The sequence below is a fragment of the Oculina patagonica genome, chromosome 14, assembly GCF_052425735.1.
Source record: "Oculina patagonica isolate OP01 chromosome 14, crgOcupat, whole genome shotgun sequence".
NCBI classification, from domain to species: domain Eukaryota; kingdom Metazoa; phylum Cnidaria; class Anthozoa; order Scleractinia; family Oculinidae; genus Oculina; species Oculina patagonica.
The window spans coordinates 6,428,650-6,456,556 of NC_135771.1; the positions used below are offsets into that span (position 1 = coordinate 6,428,650).

General features: G+C 37.3%; 3 protein-coding genes and 1 long non-coding RNA gene across 4 annotated transcripts in view; 2 read left to right on the forward strand and 2 right to left on the reverse strand.

Moving 5' to 3' along the window:
- Positions 1 to 1,018, reverse strand: part of LOC144638199 (acid phosphatase type 7-like) — a 28,764-nt gene extending 27,746 nt beyond the window's left edge. The window contains exon 1 of the mRNA XM_078497405.1: positions 870 to 1,018. Coding sequence (XP_078353531.1) covers positions 870 to 975 — 106 coding nt within the window. The 5' untranslated portion in view covers positions 976 to 1,018. The remainder of the gene's footprint in view (positions 1 to 869) is intronic.
- Positions 1 to 1,209, forward strand: part of LOC144638336 (uncharacterized) — a 71,683-nt gene extending 70,474 nt beyond the window's left edge. The window contains exon 3 of the transcript XR_013567900.1: positions 1,179 to 1,209. The gene's annotated coding sequence lies outside the window, so the exon portion shown is untranslated. The remainder of the gene's footprint in view (positions 1 to 1,178) is intronic.
- The window catches only part of LOC144638393 (uncharacterized), a 252,085-nt gene that overhangs the window by 119,671 nt on the left and 104,507 nt on the right, over positions 1 to 27,907 (forward strand).
- Positions 5,117 to 5,710, reverse strand: LOC144638380 (uncharacterized). Its single transcript, XR_013567916.1, has 2 exons — positions 5,652 to 5,710; positions 5,117 to 5,455 (listed from the first exon to the last, which is right to left on the reverse strand). It is a non-coding gene; the product is annotated as an uncharacterized LOC144638380 (long non-coding RNA).

The following is a 27,907-nucleotide window of genomic DNA, read 5'->3' on the forward strand; positions in this document are numbered from 1 at the left end:
CGGAAGTTGATTTTCCACTACTCAAAACGATCATGCATCAGAGCACAACGATGCTGCGATATCTTTGCTTCCATTTAACTTCTCATCTACAGCTTTTCCTTTCCTTTATATAGGAGTTCCTATGCAACACGATTTACATCAGTTACATAACTGCGTAGCTTATGTACCTATCAATGTTTAGCCCGAGGGGGGGGGTCGGGCTAACCATGGGAATTTGATTGTGAGGTTGGTCCCCAGGGTAGGGATTTTGATCGTACGTGATGGCCCCAGGGTAGGGATTTTGGTCATATATGAAGGTTTTGAAGGCCATCTGACCACCTTTCATGGGGATTTTGACCAATTATTTTGTCCCAGGGATGGGGAATTTGACATTTTTTTATAGAAAATGTCAAAATCCCCACCCCTTGCCCGACCCCCCCCCCCCCCTCGGGCTTAACATTGATAGGTGCATTACTGTAATAAAAGATTACATTTCTCTTTCTAATATAAAACAATGTCGTATTTTGTCTATTTTACGAGAACATTCTGCCAAATTACGTCCTTCTTTAAAAACGGCTACTTTTAGGTTTCTCAATTTCCAATTGAAGTCGTGTTGAGCAAAACAAATGAACGTGTTTAGCTTCTGCAGATTTCCTGAGCTACATATATAGTTCGATTTTTTATGCATTTACAGATATAAAATCTTTAATTCAAGGATCTTACTAACGTTGGCAATGTGGCGAATAGTACTTGTGATTGTTTTTACCGTCCACGACTATATATTACAAGTACCCCGGACAAGTACTCAACTAAGCTTACTAGTACTACAGAACATGATTATAGAACATACGTAATTCGGCCGGTTTTTTAACTAGTTTTTGCTTGCTTACCTGTAGCTGATATATGAATCTGCTCGGGCTGAGGATCAGCTCCATTGCAGAATTGTTGAATAAATAGCAAAACGAAAAGAACAACTCTCAACATATTCGACGCCATTCCGGCTTTTTGCGACCGCTAGATCTGACGATATTTGTTATGCTTCTCCGCACGCGCGGGGGTGTGGGTATTTGTCACGTGAAATGCATCTAATCTGAAATGTAATCCGTTTCAACCGGTTAAGCCTGCCGGGACTTCATGCACAAAAACACGCGATCAATCGACAGGCCAGATCACGCCAAATGTTTGGATCATTGGTGAAGAAATTATTCAACATGACTCGAGCGTGGGACAAAGAAAAAAAGAAAAAATCTGAGTCCCCGACGGGAATCGAACCCATGGCCTCCCAGATGCCGGTTGGGCGCTCTAACCAACTGAGCTACGAGAGACTCGTTGTGATCATTGTCAGCAGCTGGGCACTGACCCCATATATTAAATACAAGGAGCATTCATTAGTTAAAAACCCCTTGTGCAAATCACTTCTCTTATATAGCTCAAGAATCGAATCCCCAGCCCCAGGATCTAGGATGAAACAACCCTAACAGCCCCCGGATTCAACTTCCCCTTGATGTAACAACCCCCTGATGTCACAACCGTCAAACTCTTTGTTAAAGTGGCACATACTACAACAAAAACTTCAACCGAGTAGTTTTTAAGTTACACTTTGGCCTCTTTTGACGTTGTTATGGCAACGAATTATCATGTCCCAGTAACCTCAATTTGGTGATTGGTAAAACCTAAAAAATTTACACTACAACGGTTTTTCCTCGACATGGCACAGCTACTAAACATTACACTAAAAGAAGACGGGCTACCTTATTGTTACTTATTTTCGCGGAAACTTAATTTCGCAAAAATGGAACGCGCACATTTCGCGGGATTTAAATTTCGCGATTTGGCTAAAAAATACGATTGAAGGAACTGAATTTCGCGAAAATTGTCAAAATACTGGACTACATTAACAAACAGTAAGTTTGGCCAACTGATTTTAATTTTCCACAGCAATAGTTTCCAATTACACGGAACAAAACCATATAACAAAACGAAACTTAAGAATATGGGGAAATGGCACCTTATACAGAACCAACCACATTTAAGAAATATCTTCGAGGAGCCTCCCCTAATATCTTATCGCAAAGGAAAATCCCTAAAAGACACGCTCATCAAAGCTAAACTATATATAAAGGCTTCAAACACTATTCTCTTCGCGTGCAGGCCCGCTAACACTTTACACACTGTTGTCTTCTTATTACGTGAAGCAACAGTCAACGTAAAACCCTCCAAATCGCCCAAATGCGCCATTTTGAGCCGCAGAAACGACAAAATACAACAGTTGAGGTAGGTTTACGTTTATTTTGAACTTAAACATAGACATTATGAAAAATAAGTGAACGATAATAAGACCCTTTCAAAATCCTCATACATTTCTTTTAAGTATAATTTCAGAGGTGATTATAAGAATTGAAGCATTCTGATTGGTCGAGAAGCTCGGCTTGTGAGGCTATATTCACCCCGCGCGAGGTGATTAATTATAGCTTTGAAGGCTTGGCTACTTAGCCATGCCACCTTTGACATCCAGGCAAGTAAACATGGCCGCTTTTGCTGAATGAAACTTTCTTTGATTTGAAAGAAACCAGTCCAAGTCCTGGATATTTTAAACATTGGATATTTTTCAAATTAACTACCAAGGCTTTTCGCCTGAAAATATTTTCAAGAGATGGTTCTCAAGGCATTAGAAATGATCGTAAACACGGCGATTTTGGCGATCGATGAGAAACTCAGTCAGATCGATTGAGCAAACATTATTTAGTTCTCTTCTCACCGGAGCTACTCATTTTCGAGAGGATTCGCACATTCGCTTAGAAGTCATCAACAATCATACAAAGGTACCGGACATCTATCTTTCTTATTGTGTTTTTTTTGTTCTGATTGCAATCGATGATTTAAACTGGTTTACACCGTATGCAAGCGAACACTTGTGTTTGCTGTTTTCTTGTTTGCTATCGTTATTTTTTTAAGTTCTTGATGATCACCTCTAAAAATTATACTGTATTGATGTTATTCCTACGCGGAGCGAAAATGCGTGCCAAATAAAATATAAACGGTATTTGATTTGGAATAAATCATCGGTCAAACAATTACTATAAACACAATAAACACTAAAAGGAAGCATTTACCCGACTTCAGCATTCTCATAAGTCAAGAAAACTCTATTTGAAGTCAACAGTACGCTTTTGATTTTCATGTGTCTCTTCGATCGTAAATCAAAGGACTCCAAAGTCGAAAGATTATTTCATCGCTTTAAAGACCTTGATGTTCGTTTTTTCGGCGGTCGAATATTCTGTAGGGTATTCCCTTTCGATTTATAATTCCCTAAAGGTGTATTTATCGGTAAAGGGATGAATGACCACATTGAAAATCTTAACAGCGAGCCGCGTGGACGCCATTTTGGTCATTTGCTCTCTAGCAAGGAGTGAGAGATTGGGAACCAGTTGGGAAGAACAATACAACCCAAATATGGGGTTTACTTACACCCAAATATGGTAAAAAAAAGTCCCTTACGCAGAACTTAAGATTTTCTCTGCCTATACACTCATACGCACACGGCTCTATGATTCTGCCGCCTCGACGGCCTCGCCTCTTGGCTCGGCTGTCTCGTTGGCAATAAACAGTCATGCCGCTTGTATGGGCGCCCTGTGATGAAATAAACGTGGCGGTCAAAAGCTCGTAATTGATTCTTGCGTTCTTCTGTTGTGCTTCAACTGAATAAAGTCAAGCGCATTTTGAATAAAGCTTTTGTGTCTAGCGAAGGTGAGTTTTTTTTCATCATGCATCTTCTATGTTTCAATGCTAAGGCACGTGCGTTTTAAACTGACCTATTTAGAGTTTCGAGTAAATCAGTCTGGAATGTTGATTTACAAAACGGTCAGAATAAAATAAACGTGGCGGTCAAAAAGCTCGTAATTGATTCTTGCGTTCTTCTGTTTAATGTGCTTCAACTGAATAAAGTCAAGCGTATTTTAAATAAAGCTTTTGTGTCTAGCGAAGGTGAGATTTTTTTCCATCATGGCATCTTCTTTTGATTGAATGCAAATTGTCGAGAACTCCGAACTTTGTTTTGATTTATAACTTGTTGAATACCACAGTTCATGCATTCCTTCACACATAAGCTTATGTTCTTTTTAGTTGACTTCACTGGCTTTCTTTAAATACTTTTTTTAGCTTCACTATTAAGATCGATGCTGGTTTTAGTTTCAACTTAATGTAAATAAAACTACGGTTATCAGGCTTGTGAAAGCCTGGGTTCCACTGTTTCGTATTCAATATGGCGACCGTGCTTTAATACGATTGAAGATTCATGTATTGCATTTCATTTTGTCGAAAAGGAGTATTAGCAACTAAAGCAGAGTATAAGAGGAAGAGTTACAAGAATAAGGTAGTTCGTGCTCCATCATCCGTAAAACTGATATCATGTTCGTTTCAACAGTGAAAGTTCGTTTCAACAGTGCAAGTGATAAGCACTAGTCAATTGAAACCCCCACCCCCGACCCCCGGGACAGGGTGGGGAATTTAACATTTATGTAGTGTTAAACTTGGCCATTTCCCCCGGTCATCGGGGAAACATTCGTTGTTAAAACCCCCGTCACCATGGCCCCGGTATTTTTTGGTCGCTTCACAGTAAAAACACAAAAAACAGATTTTGTCCTTTTTTAGATATTTCCCAAGTAGATTTAATATTCTCAAGTAGATTATAAGTCATGCATAGTTTCTTACTGACATTTTTCAATCAACGTCCACTGTCCAGCAGGGAACTGCGATGTTGTCGCTCTTGCTGTGCTTGAAGAATTATACAAACTTGGACTGCTAGGCTTTTATATGACAAAAGCTGTTGGGATTGCGACTCACATATAGGAACAGAAACAATATAAACGTGTATCATACGAACAACCAAACTTCATTTGTGTTTGTTTACAAATGTCAATAAATCTGATATGTAAAACAAGGAAGCAAATTTTGTCATGAGTATTAAAAACTCAGTCTAACTTGTAAACAAAAATATATCTAAGTACAACCAGTCCATTTTTTACATGGCAAAAGTTTCCCAAACATTGAAACCAGACGTTGGGCAGACTGAATTATTAAACAATTAAATATCAAACGAAGAATGTACTAGGAGATACCCAGTCTATTGAAGACCTACATCTGCTGATTTTTAAATATATAAAACAGGAACATGCACAAAAATAAAAACATACCTGCATCTATTTTTGTAGGCTCTACTGCCTGCGTTTTTGTTTCCTCGCTTGCATCTTCTTTCTTTCCGAGCAAGACAACTTTAATTTTTGCCTTATATTCGAGCTCTGTTTCATCGGTTACATCAACTGAGCCACTTACTCCACGACTCGTCGTACCGTTGCAAAACAACAGTTCCTTCCCCTTCAGGAATACTAAAATCTCCCCGGACTACGTGAATTAACTCAGTCAAAGTTTCATCATTTACATCTTTTACCTTCCGCTGTTCTCTAAACTGAAAAAGGATCTGTAAATATACAAAACAAACATGTATCTCAGAATTGGAATTGCTAATGTATAATTTGCATTATAAAATAGTTCGAAAATCTACGTAATTCAAATAAATTCTCGATTATAGAACATTAAATTCTCACAGAAGAACAATATATAGACAGGATGGCCCGTTTTAATTAAAGATTCAGAAGAATGAAGCGTGTAAATACCTTTCTCGCACCGTCCGCCATCTTCTCTCACATGGAGGAGAGTCGGAGAGACTAGGACCCAGTCCTCAACATGAAGCTACCGAGCTACCCAGACTTCCGGTGCAGCGTTGAATCCCCGCTAAAATGCCCCGCTTAAAAACGGCAGGTGTTAAATTCCCCGACTCCCCGTGATTTCACGCTGTTAAATACGCGTTAAATCACCGGTATGGCCGCGTTAATTCCCCGCCCTGTCCCGGGGGTCGGGGGGTGGGGGTTTCAATTGAATAACTTTTCGTTTCAACAGTGGAGTGATAACTTGTTCGTTTCAACATTTCATGGTCTCAGGTCGGACGTTTAATATTTAGGTTGACGTTTTTTGAGTTAGATTCTAGACGTTTTAATTCTGGGCGAAACCATTCACATTCTGGGCGAATCGAGTCTATGTCTGGGCGAAACGATCTGGGCGAAACACGTTCTGGGCGAAACCCGCGGATACCCTCCATTACATTTTTACACTTCTTATGAAGCAGCCAAATTTTTATCGAATACATGTTGGTAATGTAATATTAAAAGATACGAGACGTAAACAATAGAATACTACTAGCAGATAATGAAATATTTGTAGATAATAAAGTATTTTAAGAATATTTAATATTTGTAGACAATAGAATATTTCTAGATATTAAAACGTATTATAAGATAATACGCTAAATCGGATATTTGTAAATAATAGAATATTACTAGACAGCAAAATTTTTGTAAATAAAAGAGTATTTTTATATCTAGCAATTATCCTGCAAAATCGGGCAGAATAGCAACGGTGAAAATAAAGATATGCTAACTAGTACAAATACCTGTGGTTGCCCTTTGGTCTTAATTAAGAAAACTCGATAATTAAACCTGTATACAACTGGCATTCAGCATAAGATAAATGCAGTGTATGTTATGGTGGGAGACGCGGTGGACTAATGGTTAGGCATAAATAGATTGTGCTCGGCAACTTTTGAGCAACTTTTAGCGTTTTGAGCAACTTTTTGTAGTGCCAGCAACTTAGGGCAACTTTTGCTTTCCTTGGCAACTTTTGAGCAACAAATTGATATAAAACCGATCCAAACCATAAAAGGTCGTTTCATTTTGAAGGATTTTTTATCTTTTTTATCTATTTTTTATTTTTATTTTTTATAATTTTTTTTGTTTTGATCTATCATTGAAGTTAAGTTGAGTTTAAACGTATATTGATTACAACGAAGTATTTATATTTCTCATGTAACAATGGCTTTTTGGCCTCTCTTAATGATTGTAAGAATATTAATGAAACTGTTTAAATGACAACAAACAAACAAACACGTTGTGATATTTATCTAAAACAAACCGACTCTAGAGCGAGCAACTTTTTTAAATTTTGGTGGCAACTTTTCGATATTTGAGCAACTTAAGAGCAACTTTTGGGTATAATGTGAAGCAACTTTTACTGAATTTACTAGCACAATCTATTCATGCGTACTAATGGTTTGGAGGTAAGCGCGCCGGACTCCGGATCGAGCGGTCTGGGTTCGAGCCCTAGCTGAGGCCCCAGTGTTGTGCTCTTGGGCAATACACTTTCCTGTCATTGTGCCTCTCTCCAACCAGGTGTATAAATGGGTACCGGCGACATAATGCTGGGAGGGTACCCTTCGATGGACTAGCATCCCATTCGGAGAAATATTCCAGCCACTTACTGCTACGGAATCCGGGATAAGCTCCGGTAGTATGGGCCGAATGGCTCGAGGTTTCCCTTATGTCATGGCGGTTCCGGGGATGTTATAGAAAATGTATCGATGTTTGGCCAAATTTTAAATCGAAACCTTTATTAAAATTTGCTGTAGACTTCAATCATATTACGTTGAAAACAGTAGATACGAACTTTTTTAGCGGCGTGACAGTGAAAACCACGCGAATTAGGGCATTGGTTAAACCCGGTCGTCCCGGACATGTTTTTCTTGACCGTCACGGAACTTCTAGTCGTCACGGATTTCACGAAATTGACTCAGATCTAGGGCCATTACTACAGGAAAACTCACTGCTAAAACCGTCCCAAGGCAACTTTACCGTCACGGAACTATCGCCTGGGTTACCTGTGGTCACTGGCGCTAGGCATGTCGGGAATTAAAAAAAAGCAAAAAAAGTCACTTACCGGGTAAAGTAACTACTTTCAGCATTCTTGATACGTCTTGAAAATTGTGCTGCAAGTAAGGCTTATCGATGTCATCGCAAGGGAAAGAATTAACTGGTTCAGTTTTACGCTAACAAAGGCTTTTTCCATGAGATGAGGTTTTTAATGCAGATGGCTAGTCAAGCGAGACAGATGTGACTGCATTCCGTGACAGAACAAAACATGGCGGGTAATCTCAAGCTGTATTTCCGGGTGGCTTTATTGGCTTTACTTCTTCCTTCGGCTTCAGGTAAGCTCAGTAAGATCATTTACAATATGATAGTGATCGAGTCTCTTGAATGCGCTTTTCATAGTTTACGAGTTTCTCTCCGCTTCAGTTAGTTCAGTATATTTATGCGAGATTTTTGTCAGCTACAGTCTGCGCAGTCGGGTAGCATTATAAATTATAAAGAAGACAATGACTCCCCTTTGGAATTTGCATGCATGGATGAACAGAACCGACTTTACAGTAAAACTGCCCATTACCTGAATTTTTAATTAACAGTATCTAGTTTAAAGATAACCTTTTATATAAAGGGATTGTAATCTTGATCAAATTGGAAATGGTCCAATTTGACCTTCCATTTATTTGTCTGGGACAAACGCCATCTACTGGATAAGTCTTTATCCAGTGGATACATTTTGACAAAACAAACTATGCTAACTACTGGATAGCAATTTATCTGGTGGATGCATGGCATTATCCATCCTTTGAACAACTAGCTTTCTCGGGGAAAACCACATTTAATGACATTTGTTTCGATTCGTTTTCAGCTTAACTTTCAGCCCAGCCTCTGAATTGGAATAATTCAGGGGCATAGCCAGGACTTTTAAAGGGGGAGGGGGGTCACACTCACTATGTTACATCCAGGGTACTTAACAGATTGTCATGTTGATATCCACGTTGTGTTTTTGCTATGAGTGAAATTGGGCGATTCCAGAAAATATCCGTACCCTACCACGGACGGCTTCCATATTTTAGCCCCCCTTGCCTTCAGAAATTCCAAAATGCGTTATCCCCCCATGCCCTCGGAATTCCATAATCGCTAACCCCCCCTCCCGTTCAGATTTTTCATTTTTCATCAAGCTCTTTAGAATTCCCGCCAGGGTACGCAAATACGCCCAATGTGGCATATTTTACATCAAATTATTGCAAATGACTAGATCTGTACATAGAGAAAGTCATTATGACGCAAGAGATTCTGGGATGAAAATGTAAAAAAAATAAGACTTTTCTCCTTACCCTTGTTCAACAGATACAACCTACATTAACTTTACATTGCCCCAAACTGGTGCAGAACAAAAAAATAACAATATCGTGTTATGTACGTGTGTACTTTTGGAAGATAATACGATCGAGTGCACTGAAATATCCGCCATCTTGAATTTGAGCCTTCAGGGTCAGCAGTCGCTCCCAACTCACGAACTTCAAAATGGCGTCTCGAAGCGTAGCAAAAGAGTTTCGCACTCCACTGAATGGACTAAATATTTGTGGATCCGCTTTGAAAAGAAAACAAAGAGGGAATGAAGAAGTTCATCAATGTTAAGGCCTCTGAAGCTTGATGTAGAACCCACATTTTAGCGATTTTTTTTTTGTAAATGAACGCAAACACATGCCTGATCGATCGATACTTGTCTTGTATCCTGCTTCCGCGACGCGGTCGTCAGTTTGTGCTTTATTTGCAAATTGGTAGTCCGCAAAATAAGCATTTTCAAGGAACACACTCTTGTTTTCTCCTCTGGAAATCCAGGATCTGGAACTCCCCCATGCCTTCGAGATTCCAATCGTAAGTATCCCCCCATGCCTTCGGAATTCCAGTTCAAAGAACCCCCCCTTGCCCTCGGATTTCCAAAAAGCCGTCCGTGGTATGGTACGGATATTTTCTGGAATCGCCCATTTGTTGTATGAGCAGTTAGAGTCAGGGTTTTTTGATAACATTTAAAAGAACAGTGCTCAAATGTTTAAGTGGCGGACCTGAGCAGGAAGTTACAAACCATCCTTGTACCCAGGGACTTCATTACCTTTGATCAAGTCTGCGCAGATGGAGCGAAGACTTGAGGTACGAGAAAGGGCGCAAACATAAGTGCCAAATTGGAATCTCAAATTAAAGTGCCATTTCCTGCGTTTCCTGGACCATAATTGGTTAACTGGGAAGGTCTTTTTGGCATTAAAAAATACTTACAGGAGTTGTCCAGTGTTTAGTAAAGTAGAATCCAAAACAGACTCCAAATTGGAAAGAAAGTGGGTTAATCCTGGATATGAAAGATGGTTTTCTTAACTATTATGACATTAATTTTAATAGCTTTTGCCCAGTCCAAGTTAGGTTAACTCTATCTTTGATTAACAAATGCAAAATCAAACAAATTTTCACACTTCTGAAAATAGTTATTTTGTGTACAAACTACCGGTCGTACATGTCAAACAGTTGGACGGCGGCAAGCGCCAAACAAAGCCCATGAGCAGTGAGCGCAAGGGAGGGACAAGCCTGCAAAATAGCTGCATAAATTGAGTATGTAGACCTATCTAGCACTGGTAAAGAAAGATTTAATACATGGGTGCCATGTGTGATCTTAAGATTTGCATGTCTTGCCAAGGGCTGTATATTTTTTCTAAAAAAATATCCCACAAGGGTGGGGGGGGGGAGGTTCACAGCACTCCAGGACCCCCTGGCTACGCCCCTGTAATTTTATTTACTTAAATTATTTCAGATTTTATGGCATTTCAAACCAGCAAAAGATATGTTTTCATTCTTTTCTAGTTGAGAAAATTTGGAGGGTGAAGATCATGCTTTTATTCTAGCACACATTTACAATCACTCCTCCTTACAACACAACAAAGGGCAAATTTATAATCAAATTTCAGAGCATTTGTAATCTCTTGAGAGTTGTATGAATTGGGCCAAGATCTTGAGGCCATAAATTAAATGGTCGAATAAATGATTTTTGTTTATAATAATTTAAAATGATTGAAATCATTTGTAAATTTAGTGGTGAAGTGGCAGGCTAGTAAAATTAAGATTCTCAAACAATGTTGAGTTGTTTACATTCTCCTCTCAGCCAGTGGAGCCTGTGCACAAGAAACAAGTGGCTTTGGGGACACATGACACAGGACAACTCGGATTAATATTAAGGAGGCTCGATGTAGTTTTTTTAGCCGAAGGGTGGTTGTTTTGAAAATTAAAATTATCTAGGAAGCCAATGTTCGATTTTTGCCAAAATACACCATAATGATCAAATATGACCAAATTTTAATTTTTTACTCGTCACTTTGTCACAAAGGTTACCATAGCAACCATTGACGTTTTCTTTTGTTCTCAAACAAGCTTGGTTTTCTCGAAATCTAGACTGACACTTGGTATTCATTTTTTGATATGTTCAAGTACAGTACATTTACTACCTGTGCTCAAAATTTTAGGAAAATCTGTAAGAGCGTTTTAGAGTAAATCAAGAATGAAGTTTTTGGTATTTTCTTATAATTTCTTACAATCGGCAGTCGATATATTTTAACAAATTAAAGCAAAAAGTCTTTCGCTTTTAGTTAATGGTCTTTGATGGTGTAAGTATTTATATTTCAGTGAAAGAAACTGTGCTCAAATAATACGAAACAATTTTAAGGCGCCTATTTTATATTGAAACAGTGTTTTTCTGAAAATTTCATTCTTGATTTACTTGAAAACGCTCTTACAGATTTTTCTAAAATTTCGTCAACAGTTAGTAAATCTACTAAACTTTAACATATCAAAAAATAAACACCAAGTGTCAGTCTAGATTTCGAGAAAATCAAGCTTGTTTGAGAACAAAAGAAAACGTCAATCGTTGCTATGGTAAACGTTGTGACTAAGTGACGGGTAAAAAATTAAAATTTGGTCACATTTGATCATTATGGTGTATTTTGGCAAAAATCGAACATTGGCTTCCTAGGTAATTTTAATTTTCAAAACAACCACCCTTAGTCTAAAAAAACTACATCGAGCCTCCTTAAGCGGATTAATATTAATCCTAATGATTATTATAATCCAGTAATAGATTATTATAATCTAGTAATAGATAATTATAATCCAGTAATAGATTATTATAATCTATTACTGAGGTTTGAGCCGTGCCTTAATCCATTAGGATTAATATTAATCTTATGTAAGAGTAATATTAATCGGATTAATATATATCTAAAGCTTCCAAAGATTGACATTATTACAGTTACTTAGAGTTTCACACACGAAGCGATCATCAGTCTGTGCCGTTAGATGCGGGTGAAATACAATTCAAACTACGTTCATGGAGGACGGTTGGAACAGAGACAGGATCGTTCCAACCGTCTCCATGAACACAGTTTAAATTGTATTTCACCCGCATCTAACGGCACAGTCTGAAGATTAGTTAAATATAAAGATATTTTTTTAATAAGAGTGTCTATCTGCTGATAACAGTAACTGTTTGCAATTTGTTAAATGAGCTACTAAACAATATTTTAAATTTAAACATATCTTTCGATTTGCTGTTATCCGAGCATTCACGGAATTTTATCGGGATTATAATAGAGATTAAGATTAATCCGGATTATAATATTAATAATAATCTAATCCTTCCAATTTTTTGCCGTGCCTTAATCTATTACTGGATTATAATAATATATTACTGGATTATAATAATCTATTACTGGATTATAATAATCTATTACTAGATTATAATAATCCTATTATAATCTATTATTATTATAATCCGTGGATTAATATTAATCCGAGTTGTCCTGATGACATGATTGGCTGGATTTCAACAAAAGGACCAGCTAATCAAATGAACCATTTTAAAATTCCATTGTTATGTGAGAGTTTTAACAGTTGATTTGAAACTCCCTTTGATTCTTTCTTTCTTCTACTTGTTCCTCATGCAACGCTCTGTGGGCTAAGAGTGACAGGTGTCTCTAGAGACGAGAATGACTTATTTTATAGTCTGTCCAGTCCTTTTACATCTTCTTAGCTGGCTATAATTACATGCAAATTACATGGAAGTCCTGTATGATCTGCCAAAAAATGAATAACAGAAAACAGCTTACCGTATTTACTTGAATGAGCGCCGCGGCGCTTATTAAATTTTTCGCACCTCAAGTGCAGCGCTAATTTGAGGGCGGCGCTTATTTGAGGGCAGTGCTTGTTTAGAATTTGAACGCCACAAAGATCTTATTTTTTACAGTTACTGAAAATAGCGTCTTTTTAAATTATTGTCAGTATCTGTCTCTTGCTGAAGTGCTAGCTGTCCTGGCAAAGTTTGCGGCCTTCACAACATTTACAGAATAGAAAAACTAATGGGCGAGGGGTTAAACAATCACTTTTGATGGAAAGAAATGTCCAAGATTGTTTTAGAGTTGCTTTGTAGTGCTGTTTTTAGTTAAGCAGAATTCCTCGAATTAGCACCGCGTCGAGACTGCGGCGCTTATTCAGGGGTGGCGCTTATTAACATTTCTGTCCAAAATGCGGCGCTTATTCGAGGGCGGCGCTTATTTGGGGGTGGCGCTTATTCGAGTAAAATACGGTAGTTGCTTGACAGCTTAATTACTGACAAATATATTATATAATTACTTTCTCGCAAAAATGATGGTATATGCTGCTTAGTGAACCTGCCTTTAAAAAGAAGTCATTAACCTCTTATTCCAATAAAACTGTCAATAAAACTTTGAGCAATCCCTGGACGGGCACTTATATATTGGATGCTGTGGTGGTATGGTGCCATTGAGGGTTATAAGCCCTTACCCTGTTTAAGATAAAATCCCTTCATTTTGCTCCACTGTCTTAGGCAAGATGCCTTGTTTTGTTATCCTGTTTTAAAGGACAAACCAGGTATCAGGTATGCTTCTTTAAGACTAAATATATTAGAAAAAAATGGTAATTTCATTTCAATTCTGTTATGACTACTGAAGGCTTTGTCACTGACAAAGCATTAAATCACAAAAGGTAATTTTCACTTCTTAATCTGACATATGCTGTACTGATACCGATGAATACCCTGCCCAACATTACCAGTGAATAATCTCTAGACGCTCAGTTAATAAGCACTAAATATTGAAATTGTATATGTTAAAAACAAACAATAATTTGAGAGTGCCCCCCTCGATTAATTATCCCTTCCTTCTGGAGGAAACAACAATTTAGTTCATTATGAATAATTATGTGCCAGTTCCACAATGTATAAATAAAATATAAGTTTACTATAGGTCCTTTTTATTTCTTTGCTACTACACTTGGAATTAATGTTACTGTTTTGTTCCTTCAGGAGACTGTATTAATTTGGATCTCGGAATGGAAAGTGGATCAATTCCAGACAGTAAAATAACTGCTTCATCTGTACAAAATGCCAACACACCAGCCAAGAATGGTCGACTGAACTTTGCGTCAGGATCATCATGGTGTGCAGCAACAAGTGACACTAATCCATATCTACAGATTGATCTACAAACACTTCATATCATCTGTGCTGTGTCCACTCAAGGGAATTCTCATGCTGATAAGTGGGTGGCGAACTACACACTACAGTCATCCACAGATGGGTCAACTTGGACAGATTATAAGGAAGGTGGACAAGTTAAGGTATTTCAAAACTTACTTTATTCAGGGTCAATAATTATTCCTGACAGATCTTGTTTGACTGCAGCTGCTACACATTCTGATAGTTTATTTGTAAGCTCATCCAGCTTAATGAACTGAGCTCATTCTAAACATTAAGTGATTACATACAATAACCAACTTAATTATTAAAATAAGTTATTTGTACAATATAATTATATATACTGTAGTACAGTGTATTTTAATTGTAATTTTTAATTGTTATTTATATAATTATATATATATAAATTATATGCTATCAAGTAATATAAGTGCAGTGCATCATGTTTACCGTAAAGTTCCGTGTATAAACCGCACCTTTTTCCTCTAAATTCAAGTAAAAAATCGGGGGTGTGGCTTATCTACGGAAACATCTCTGGTTGGAGTTCTAAAAGGCTTATTAATATTCATAAAAAACTTCTCAAGACGTCACTAAATATAAACATATAAAAACCTTAAAGCTTTGTTGTTCACTACCTTTTAGTTCCTCTGCAAAGCTGTTTGCAGTGAAGCCTGCCAGTCACTTTGAATCATGTCTTTCCGTCGCGTGCAAGAAAGCACCGAGATAAACGCAAGTACTCACAAGGCAAATGGCCGTCCGCTTCGCGTTTTTATTGACCTTCACAACAAATGCATCTGTTGGATTAACAAACTCATTTTCTGCATGAAGTGTTTAACCTGTTGCAGGTAGCAGTTTTCAAGAATCTTGAAATAAAAACGTGGTTTCTTCCAAAAAGTGCCGCCGAGTGCCGCCATGTTTGTTTTAGTGCCCAGACTCCTCTCTACATTTCAAAGTTTGGCTACTAAGCATTCATCATTCGCGTACGATTACAAGTGTTTCAGGAGTGTTAAGAAAGGAAAATCTCGAAAAAATGATATCAAGAGAGCATCCAAGTTATTGTGAACTCAAACTAAAAGGGTAGTATGACAAGTAAAATTTGCTTTCGTAGGTCTCAATTTATATTAAACGTTGCAACAACCGCCGTGTCAGTGTTTCGAAACCGTGCTTGTTTGCCCTTGTTTGTTTACCAATAGAACTTCACTTGAACTTCAAACTTTACGGTCTGTATATCTTTTTCCAAAATTTGAGCTTCCAAATTGGGGGTGTGGCTGATCTACGGGTGCGGCTTATACACGGAACTTTATGGTAGTTACAAGTATTCGACATAACAATGCACATGTGTCTGACCCAGGGGCTTTTTTATGAAGTTCAATAGTATTGAAGTACTATTTCTGATGTCTGATGTCTTTTTAAAAAAGTCTCACATTATGAACTTTTCATGGATTTATGAAAGTAACTCACATATGCATGATGAACTGCAGGCACCGCACATTCTGTAGGGGGTCCTGACGGCAGATTACTTAATAATGTCATAGTTGCATGTGTTGCATGTGCAGGCTTCTTGAACATTTGAGTAAAGGTAAGGTGACTGCAAACGAGCCTACAGCTGTATATAGTGGCCCATTATGGTAGAGCTTATCCCAGTTTCTATAGCATACAGTACTAGTGTAAAGGAGTATTAATTCACTGTATTTTAAAAATTTGGTTTTAGTTTGTACATGTTTGTATTCTAAATTAGCACAGTTAATTTGTAGGAGTACGGATATGTATATGCACAAGACTCTTATAGTTATAAAACAGAAATTCCTCATGTTTTAAATTATTCAATCATGTTTAATCATTGTGTGCTAATTTAACTTTATTTATTTTTTTTCAGTATCTTGAGGGAAATAACAACAGAAGTTCAGAAGTTAAGCATGCTGTTTATGGAGTCTTAACAAGGTTTCTGCGATTCCTGCCAAAAATGCACCAAGGTGCCAGTGTGTGTCTGAGAACAGAAGTGTTTGGAGTGAAGACAAAACCAGGTGATACATGTATATGTTAAGCATTATTTGAAATCATTTTTTTCTTTTGGTGCAGATCAAACCACAACAACCACGTACAAGTACATGAGTATAATGTAAAGTAATTTTGTTATTAAAATCGTTAAAGAGGACTGATTATCATGCATGATTCCTTCCACATTGTTATCTCCCATGTCACACACTCCACAATATACATGTATGTAAAGCCCGGGCCAAACAAGGATGAGAGTTGATGTGAGTTCAAACTCTCACTCTCATTTGGCATGGAACTCTTATGCACTCTCATCGACTCTCATGCGCTCTCATCAACTTTGAACGTGCTCAAATTTTTCGTGAGAGTCGATGAGAGTTTGATGGACTCTCGTTTTCATTTGGCCCAAGTTGATAATAGTTGATGAGAGTTGGCGAAAACTCTCATGAGAGTCGACTCTCATCAACTTTCATCTTCGTTTGACCTGGGCTTAATGCTAGACACCTTGCATGTACATTTTGTACATTCATGAGCGACTGGGCATTCACTTGATGACGATTCAACTTGCTTGTCATTATGTTTTTAGTGTTTTTACGAATTATAGTTATTGTACTTTACAATTTCTCGATAATATGTTCCTACAAATTCCTTCCATGTAATAGCCAAAAATTTATATGTCCTTTCATGATCAACAATATGTTAAGCCCTGCACCGTATCTCCAATGAAGAAAATCAAACACAAAAGAAAACGAAAAATCTTTGAAACAAAAATCAGCCTGGAATGCTTGCACAGTTACATGTATTTCTGTGTCAAGAAGTCTGGGTTTAAACCCCTGGCTTGAGTCATTGGGCTGGGCCTATAAGACACCTGGTCAGTACCATTCTTCAACCAGAAATACATGGATACTTAATTTAATTTTGTAATTAAGAACTTTTATAATGGAAGTGAAAGATTAGTACTGTAAGTGATTTAAGTGGTGTTTAATAGAATAAATTATTAAGTAAAATGTTTTAGAAACGTTCCCTGGTTAAAAATTTAAAAATATAAGCTTTCGGCTGCCAAACTGCAGCCTTTAACGAATGATAAAAATGGCGCGAATGAATAAATATATAGGGTAAAAATGTGTGAAAAAATTACAGAATAAAAATGCGTAAAAAGGTGACAAGGAAAATAGTGAGAATATGATAATAAAAGAGAACTATTTTAAAAGAATAGAATATTGTGGAGGTAATGACCTAGCATTGTTGTCCGCTTCAGTTGTCATGGCAGTGTGCCATGACTCAAGAGTTTTTCGCACGCGATAGTCTCCTTTGTCAATGACTCTTGCATTTTTGAAATCAATTTGATGGTCATTCATCCATGCATGGTTTGCAATGTTCGATCCTTTGTTACAATGTTTGACGTTTCTGATGTGTTCTTTTCTTCGCGTCTGTAGACATCTGCCGGTTTCTCCAATGTAACTCCAATTACAGTCATTACAAGGAATCTTGTAGACCACATTAAATAATTCTACGGCTTGAATATTACATCTTTCAGTCTAAAATTTGACATGAAGTATCTCTGTTTGACTCTTAATAACCCTACGTTTTGATTTTTGATAAAAATCTTTCAAGAGTTGAGAAATTTGCGATTCTGTGCAACGTGCCCTTACATTGCTCTGTAATTAATGATGAAATAAGTACCATTAAATAATTCTACGGATTAAATATTACACCTTTCAGTCTAAAATTTGACATGAAGTATCTCTGTTTGACTCTTAATAACCCTGCGTTTTGATTTTTGATAAAAATCTTTCAAGAGTTGAGAAATTTTCGATTCTGTGATGTACCTATACATTGCTCTGTAAATATGTAAATCATCTCTGTGATTAAATAATTCTCGCTCAAATATTACACCTTTCATTCTAAAATTTGGCATGAAGTATCTTTGTATGACTCTTAATAACCCTACATTTTTGTTTTTGGTGTGGATCTTTCAAGAGTCGAGAAATAAGCAATTCTGTGCAACATGCCCATACATTGCTCTGTAATTGCATAAATTTAAATCATTCGCTACGCTTGAATATTTTTGCAAAATGGGCGATTCCAGAAAATATCCGTACCATACCACGGACGGCTTCCATATTTTAGCCCCCCTTGCCTTCGGAAATTCCAAAATGTGTTATCCCCCCATGCCCTCGGAATTCCATAATCATTAACCCCCCCTCCCGTTCAGATTTTTCATTTTTTAGTCAAGCTCTTTAGAATTCCCGTCAGGGTTCGCAAATACGCCCAATGTGGCGTATTTTACATCAAATTATTTCAAATGACTCGATCTGTACATAGCGACAGTCATTATGACTCAAGAAATTCTGGGATGAAAATGTAAAAAAAATAAGACTTTTCTCCTCACCCTTGTTCAACAGATACAACCTACATTAATTTTACATTGCCCTAAACTGGTGCAGAACATTAAAATAAGAATATCGTGTGATGCACGTGTGTAAACGCGGAAGATAATACGATCGAGTGCACTGACGTATCCGCCATCTTGGATTTGAGCCTTCACGGTCAGCAGTTGCTCCCAACCCACATGCTTCAAAATGGCGTCTCGAAGCGTAGCCAAAGAGTTTCCCACTGAATTAATGGACTTAATATTTGTGGATCCGCTTTGACAAGAAAACAAAGAGCGAATGAAGCAGTTCATCAATGTTAAGGCATCTGAAGATTGATGTAGAACCCACATTTTAGCGATTTTCTTTTGTAAATGAACGCAAACACATACCTGATCGATCGATACTTGTCTTGTATCCTGCTTCCGCTACGCGGTCGTCAGTTCGGGCTTTATTTGCGACTTGGTAGTCCACAAAATAAGCATTTTCAAGGAACACACTCTTGTTTTCTCCTCTGGAAATCCAAGACCTGGAACTCCCCCATGCCTTTGGAATTTCCAATCGTAAGTATCCCCCCATGCCTTCGGAATTCCAGTTCAATGAACCCCCCCTTGCCCTCGGATTTCCAAAAAGCCGTCCGTGGTATGGTACGGATATTTTCTGGAATCGCCCAATGCAGTGCAAAAATTTGGTGGAAATTATCTCTGTACGACAAACTAAAACAAAGCGATTTTTTAGGGTTTTGCTTACTCATAACCGAGTAATTAAACATGTTTTAAAAATATAATATCAGTTAAAATATACAAAACAAAATATTCTGTACCATACAAAGTTATGATAGCTCAGTTGGTAGAAAACACTTCTACAGAAGCTGTGTATGCCTTGGTCGTTGGTTCGAATCCAAATGGAAGCCATTTTTTTCTTTTTTCTCTTTTTTTTAAAGTCAGTATGCCGTTTTATTTAAAAGTTTAAAAGCTGAACAAACGCAACAGTAAATTTTGATATTTCAGTACGTTGAGATCGAACGCCGGCTATTTCAGTGAGACTTCAACCGCTGATGTCAATATAATTGGAACGCTTGTAGTGTAGAAAAAACACCACCGAGAAATCAAGCTGTTATGCCCCAGGTGAAACTAATTTTTTGCATATATATAAATCATTCGCTCCCCTTCAATATTAACCAAAATTGGTGGACATTATCTCTGTATGACTGGCTAAAATAGAGGCATTCGTTTAAAGCAATTTGTTTACTCATAGCTGAACAATTAACGATTTTGTAAAGCGTGTCCAAATATAATATATAAATACAGTTGAACCCCTATTAAGCGGCCACCCTCGGGGAAATGGCAACTGGCCGCTTAATAGAGGTTGGCCGCTTAATAGGGGTTTGTCAGAAATTAGCATAAGGTCTTTTTAAAAGGTAACATTATTTCAATACAAAATAAGGTGAAAAGGAATAACGGAATCACAGGAAGACGACAATAAACCTGTGTTTGAATGATTTTATCGGCCGTCATTGTCTGAGATTGTTGGAAATTAATTAAAATATCGTATATTACATTCTTATTGGCTGCTAAATAGAGGTAAAAACAATAGAAGAACGCTCATCGGGGCGGCAGAAAGGTGGCCACGGCCGCTTAATAGGGGTGGCCGCTTAAAAGGGGTTATATTTACAGTATTTTACTGACAATATTTTCGGGTCTTTAGTAACTGGCCGCTTAATAGGGGGCGGCCGCTTAATGGGTGGCCGCTTAATAGGGGTTCGACTGTAAGGCAAAAAAATATTCTGTAACGTACAAAGTTACAATAGCTCAGTTGGAAGAGAGTAGTTCCACAGTAGTTATGCTGTACGTCCCGGTCGTTGGTTCAAATCTGGACGGAACCATTTTTTTTTCTTTTTCTTTTTTTTTTTTCATTACGAGTAAAAGTCTCGCTTGCTTCTTTGGGCGAAAAAAAAAAACTTTTAAATTATCTCGAGCGTGTACGAGCAAACGTCTTGCTTATATATTTTCTTAAAACTTGCTAACAGTTTTTTTAATTGGCAAGAGTTCAATTTATTAACCTTGAGTGTGTGCGGGCACATCTCATTGCCTAAATTGTTGGTTAAATGCATCAAAAGTTTAACTTACTTTTATTGTTTACATTGAGTTGTTTCGTTTGAGGGAGTAAGGGGTCGCTATGCGAGCGAAATTCTCGTTCGTATATCTTTATCTTAATCAGTTTGCTGGGAAAAAAGCCAACTGTGTGCGTCCAGCAAAAATTCTACACAATACAATTCCTTTGTTGACTAGGAAGCTAGGAGCTACGTTGTTTGATATATAAGTGGTGTAGGGCCACTGTCGTGCATGTTTAGAAAGTTAAGAAAATCGTACCTTTCAAAATATTAGCGAGATTTCTTAAAAGTATGGGCGAAATTAAACATTTGAAAAAAAACATACTTTTAAATTTCAAAGACTTCCTTCGGACACTCTGTATCCATTATCAGTTTGAAGATGTTTCTTTCAAAATATGACATTTTCACGGGTACACGTCTCAAAGAGGATATCCCGCTCCGTATTGTCTCCAAGACACTCCCCGAAGAAGTAGTACCGCTGTACTTTTCCTCTTTCATGGATGTGGCGTTCATGGTATTTTTAACTACATGTAAACGGATGATCTCGGAGAGTCAATAACAGTGAAATAATGTTAAATGTTATAACCGACCACGAAAATCACAAAAACGATTGTTACTATCTTGTTTGTGCGGTTGCCCCTAGATAAATAAATAAATAAATAAATAAATAAATGTAAATTTAGGTTATCGTAATTATTGTCATAAAGTGTAGAAGTATACATGGCCATACAAAGTGTTGTAAACAAGCTACAAGTCACTTTCAGTAAATCGCATGGGAATCCATGTGCACTTGCTCAAAAACAAGCTGGACTCTCTCCTCTACTTCAAAAGACATTAGAGATATAGTCTCAATGGAGACAAGATAAATTCATTTCATTTTCTTAAATTTTTTCATGCTTGGAAATTCCGTACAATTAGCAAATGAGATGCTGTGGGTCTGAGTTTACGGCAATACATTTTACTCTAAGAGATTAACATCTGAAAGGTTGTTCACTCTGATCTGTTCGTTTTTGGCAAGACTTTATTTTTATTTATCCAGTCTGAAATAAATTTATTCACTGATTTCTTGACTAATAATTATGGTTGGGGTTTTAGCACGGAGAAATAATTTGTCATTATTTTTTAACATCAAACGGACAGCGTATATTGCAGCAGTTTTAGAGGAGTTCAACCATAGTAACAATTTGCTAGTAACTTGCTTGTCTGTTCAAACATTCAGTTCCTATTCAATGAGCCATATTTTGTGGCAAAACTGAAAGGGGTGGACATGTATAAATTAGTATAGAGTTTGAAAACTGGGAGATACATATGTAGCACTTGAAGGATGCAGCTATCATCTTGGCCACATCACGTCATGTAATCGGAGACTGCTTATGCACAGGAAAAATGTTTTATGGATTATAGATATAAAGTACATGTACAGTAAGTAAGACTTTAAAAACTGAAATTGTTTTTGCTGGAAGAAATTGTTCATTACAGCTCATTTAAAAATAGGGCCCCAATGGGTCCATGTGTTTTGCTGCTAGAGCAAAGTCTTAGGGAACATGTTGATGAAAGACAAGTGAGTCGAGATTGAAATCCAACGTCTTTTATTGTCTGTCACTTGTGTGCAGGTTAATAATTGCACTATATTGTAGTCACTTTGTGTTAATTCAATCCTGATAATTTTACTGATCAATGTTATGTTGAAATCAAAGACAGCAAACATAATTTAATTACTAGTAAGTTAACGTAATGTCTGACATGATTGTCTCTTTGATAAAAAACAGTAACTCTTAACATTATAAAAAAATCTCAATGAACTCAATGTGATTCTTTTAGTGGCGTTATCTCACTGGTTACCGTTAGTTGTATTTGGAATCATTGTCACAATGGTAGCGTTTTAACAACAACGAAAAAGACAGAATCTATTGACCTTATAAGAACTCAATGTGATATATTTATTAGTGACAAGACAGTGGTTCTTTAACCACTTTCACCCAAATTAAACACTGGAACAACTAACTCTTAACAAACTTGTTGTGTCACCCTGAGTTAAATATGCAAAATTCAGAAATTATAAATAATCGCACGCGCACCGGCGTACAACAACAGAAAGACGGCGTTGAACGTAACGCAAAGTTCATTTTGAAAGCGAAAGTTTACAAATAATTATTATCATTCGTCAGTCATCCCTTCACGCATGAACACTCGTCGAATTTCAGTGTCTTCACAACAAGATCGGAAGATCGATAAGGACCAATTTTTGATTCTGCGAAAGTTCGTTTTCTTAAAGTTTTAGAAATTTGTGAAGTTGGAGGATTCACTGAGGACTGCGTAGCCGAAGATGCAGTGGCTCACTGGACATCAAATTCTATTTTTCACGGCGTTTAATTAATCTTCACAAAATAAACATGTGGCGCCAGCGCGTCTGGCAGTCAAAAATTCATTTTTCAAAAAACTTTCCCTTTCCAGCTATTTTAGCGGGGCTTATACTATAGTACCTACCTGTCAGTCGTAGAAAAGCTGAAATTTAAGGATGAACTGTTTATTAAATGAAGACCGTATTATTTTTTAATAACTAGTAAACAAACTGGTCGCCACGCATTTAAACACGAACTGACGAATGTTGCATCTGATGCAGTGAATCTGGTGAATGAGAACTTCCTTTAATATTTCTTTGTTTTCGACGGTGTGCACCACTGAATAAGTTTCTTTCCCATTGTGATGTTACTAGTATTAATTCGTTTCTAGCTGTCTTTTATATAGCTCGAATACAGCTACAATTAGCGGTGCAGCCTACCAGCATGGTATATTCCTTTCCAGCTGTCTTTGCGTGACAAGTTACACGTTCATACATTTTATTTTAAAATATGAAGTTCAGAGTTAATACAGTACTAGTATGCTGTAGACAGTGTAGACAAGGTGAGGATAAGTTTATTTTCAAAGCGAAAGTTTACAAACTGTGCACTAACCGGTCCTTTGGAGAAAATATTTATGACCTTCGGCGAGGTTCCAAGTCTTCGCTCTTTTCGTAAATGATGAAAACTGCAGAATAATTTTCTCATAAAACTGGAGTGATCGCGCCACAGTTTGTTTTCTTTCCCAATGCGATATACTTTTAAATCGGTTTTCTGTTTTCCAACGTGTCCAACGTGGTTTGCGTTCGAATACTTTGGCCCGTAACTTCGAATGCGATCAGCGCTACGGTTCATTGGTTTCGATTTTGTTTGTTCATGGATTTGATTGACATCGGTAGTTCAGATTTCTCCTCTGTTACGGCACTTACACCTTACGGCACATTACGGCACAAACTTCAGCTCTCAATGTGTTTTGCTTGCAGCCATTGCGGCTGCAGCAAAACACAAAAATGAGCTGTAAGCATTCAGAGTAGGTCGTAATAAGTACATGTAAATGCAATAAATAAAAGGAAAATTTCATAACCCAAAGGTGATCTGATGAGAATTACTCAAGCATGGCCTTTACTAAACAAACAAGCTTAAGACTACATGTACAAAAAGCACCCTTAACTTAATTCTGTTTCATAACTGAATTTTTTGCAGGCAGTGACGCAAATGTGGCAAACAACCCTGTTTGTCAAGGACTCTACAGTTTTATTGACTTTAAAGCATCAGCTGTATGTTTCATGAACCCACTGAAGACTGGTAGATATGTTGGTATAATGACCACAAAGAGTCAAGTTCTTCAGCTGTGTGAGGTGGAAGTTTATTCACGAGGTATTTATTTGATTAAAGGTAAAAGGTTAAGTCTGTCTCCGAGCCATGAGGCCCATACAGCCGGAGCTTATCCCGGTTTCCGTAGCATTATGCGACTAGGAGTATTGCTACTCCCCCTGGATGGGATGCTAGTCCATCGCAGGGTTACCCCCCAGCAGTAAATTCGCCGGTACCCATTTATACACCTGGGTGGGGAGAGGCACTGTGAGAGCAAAGTGTCTTGCCCAAATGAACACAATGCAGCACCCCGGCCAGGCCTTGAACCCGGGCCGTTCGACTCGGAGTAGAGCGCGCTAACCATTAGGCCACCGCGCCTCCCACATTTATTTGATTACTGATTACTTTTTTTTTTTTAGTTTCTGGAAAAATCAGAATTAACTTATGACAGTATAAAATGAAATAAATATCATTGTCCAAATGAAAAAAGAGCACCAATAATATACACCAGCATTTATTTGATTACTGGTGTATATTATTGGTGCTATTTTTTCATTTGGACAATGATGTTTATTTCATTTTTTACTGTCATAAGTTAATTCTGATTTTTCCAGAAACTAAAAAAGTCATTTGATAACAATTTTGCATGCATCCCTACCTGAGTACTGCAATTTCAATTCGTAAAATATAATGTTGCCACTGTGCTTCTTTCAAGACAATCTAGCATTTGGCAAGCCAACATATCAGTACAGTGGGACTTATAAAGGTGGCAAAAGTAGCAAAGCAGTGGATGGAAATAGCAACACCCACTTTTTGTATGGAAGGCCTCAGGGATCATGTACATTTACAGACAAAACAAATAATCCCTGGTGGAGAGTTGACCTGCAACAAGTTGAGCATGTGTCTGAAGTGTACATAGTCAACAGAGGATCAGAGTGTGGCTGTCCAGATCGATTTAAGAATTTTGATATCAGAGTGGGTAGGTTTATAGTCTTTGTGATAAAAATGTCTTTAATATGCCATGCCTAGCCAAAGGCCAAAGGAATTCGTACAGATGAAATTGGCTGAGAAAGAAAGGCCTTTCACTGACACTACAAAATAATTCAGGGCTCAAAAGAACCGCCAGTCAATGGACATTGTCCGGTCAAGATGGCAATTTGTCTGGACAAAGTTTCCGTTTGCCAGTCATTTGACTGGTCACATCATCATTCATGGCTTTTGAAATGATAACGGATGACCAGAAAAATAGCTAACATTTTCGATAACAATTTAAAAAAAAAATTCAAACAACTTTTTGGCTGACTTGTCACTATCACATCTTACAAGGGCATTAAGTAGCCATCTATCCATAAAAATTGCAGCAGGGGTTTTATATGCCAAAATCAGTAAGTCCGGATGCTACTAATTGAAGTCAAAAGCATCTCTCAAAGAGCTGAAGGGTGTTCTGACCTTTGTTTTGTACAATAGTGCTGTTTAGTGCTCCAAAAGGTTGTATGGCAAAGGCAGCTTAATCCAGGTGGCGATGAAAGCCTAAAACAGGAGGTTTCTTCAGCGTAAGTTTTGCAGTGTCAACTATGGTGCTGCAGCGACAAATTTGCCGAGAAATGATTTTTATTGTTTTTTGAGCCAATCATAAACGTTCCTGAAACGGAACTTTCGAGAGTCGCTTGTTTTGTCAAGCTTATATGCAGTAACGAATAAAAGCTAATAATAATTTCACGCATCTTGTTTCTTAAAAGTAACAAGATGCATGAAATATACACAGCTGTGCGTAAATGGCAACTCTACCCTTCCCTGGGCATTACAAGGGCAAATGCCCAACTGGTAAGGGCTTCCCAGGGAATCAAATTCCCCATCCCACTCGATGGCGTTTTGGTAATAGAATAACCTGCATCAAACTTGAGAAAATACCGCTGAATACCTTCTGTCTGTGGCTGGTGTTTTTAGTTCCTTTTTTCGGCAAATCATTATTTATAGGCAGTCACAGACGAGCTGTACATCATGATGTTTGATGTTTGGTCGATACTTTTGTCCAATTTATACTCGGAAGTCCTGGCAGTTTCCATCTTAAAAGCTTTTGATATATGTTTACAAGAATCCAGTATCCATTTAACGTTTTAGACAAAACGCTTTTTTCTGTTTAAAAGTAGCATTCACTGAAAGTAGCTGATCATGGCTAAGACTGATTGTGGCTGAAAGTTAACTTTCAATTCAGTTGAGTGGTTTAATCCACTCATTGAATAACACTCATGATCCAACTCATTCAAGAAATGTTAGAAAAACAAGGCATCCACACGTAACAAAAAGTAAACATTCGTGAGTTGTTCGTTACCAAAGCATGTCAAAGAATTCACGTACTCTGTAAAACAATGAAAAATTATAGCCGTGTTGCTAGCGTTAAAAGCAGACTTGCAGATTCGAGTATTTCATCCAATGAAGAGTAACTTCATTTTGGCCAATTCCAAACTTGCCGGCCGGAATTGCTGTGACACTTCAAAGAGCACATGCCGAAAGACACAACTTTCACTTGCAAAAATGTGAATTAATGTAATCATCACATGAATTAGCGCATCATTAAAAACTTTGATAAAACATTGTTTCTATAAATAATAGTGAGCATTTCACCGTTTGAATCGCCAACTAATGCCAAGTTAAACTTTGAAACAGTTGACGACTAGTTTTGTGCAGATCAGTTGTTGTTGATTATAATATATACCATTTTTATTTGTATTTTACATGTATCAAAATTCTCTAAATGGTGTACATGTACAATTAGACTATTAAAGTTAGAGTTCATGTTTTCAGTTATATTACATGTACTACGCGCATTAGGACTTTTTTGTGGTGGGGGAGTCACTGCCTCAGATTTATTAACGGCTATAAGGTTTCATCTTTGCCATTGAGAAGTTACTGCTTTTCGGGGGTCATTATGTTGCATGGAAACTTATTGGTAATTGAATGTAAATTATGTATTCATTAATTTTGTTTTAGGCACAGAATCCAGTGGCACGAGTCAGGCTAATCCTAAGTGTGGTGATACTTACACATACAGTTTACCAGTTGGAAAAGGGACATCTTTCTTCTGTCATCCAACTTTAAAAGGAAGATATGTGATCATCAGAATTCTTAAATCTAACACACCACTCACACTGTGCGAAGTTGAGGTGTATTCTGAAAGAAGAGGTGTGATAATTTTTTACTTCTATAACTTATTATGTTTCCACTGTGACTTTGCTACAGGGTAAATTTAAAGTTGTGCATGTGGTTATTTTGTGATCTACAAAGACTCGATTATTTAACAATGAAAGATGCAAGAAAAAGATGTTATACATGCACCCTTTTAATAAGTCGAGACACCATTTTGAATATTTAACTTTCCGCGAATGACATTGTTAATGAAATAGTCATCTGCGCCTCGACGTATTAAAATGAAGTATCTACCATTGTAATAAGCCGAGGTTTCATTTTGAATATTTTATTAATGACGTCATTCGTGGAAAAATAAAAATTTAAAA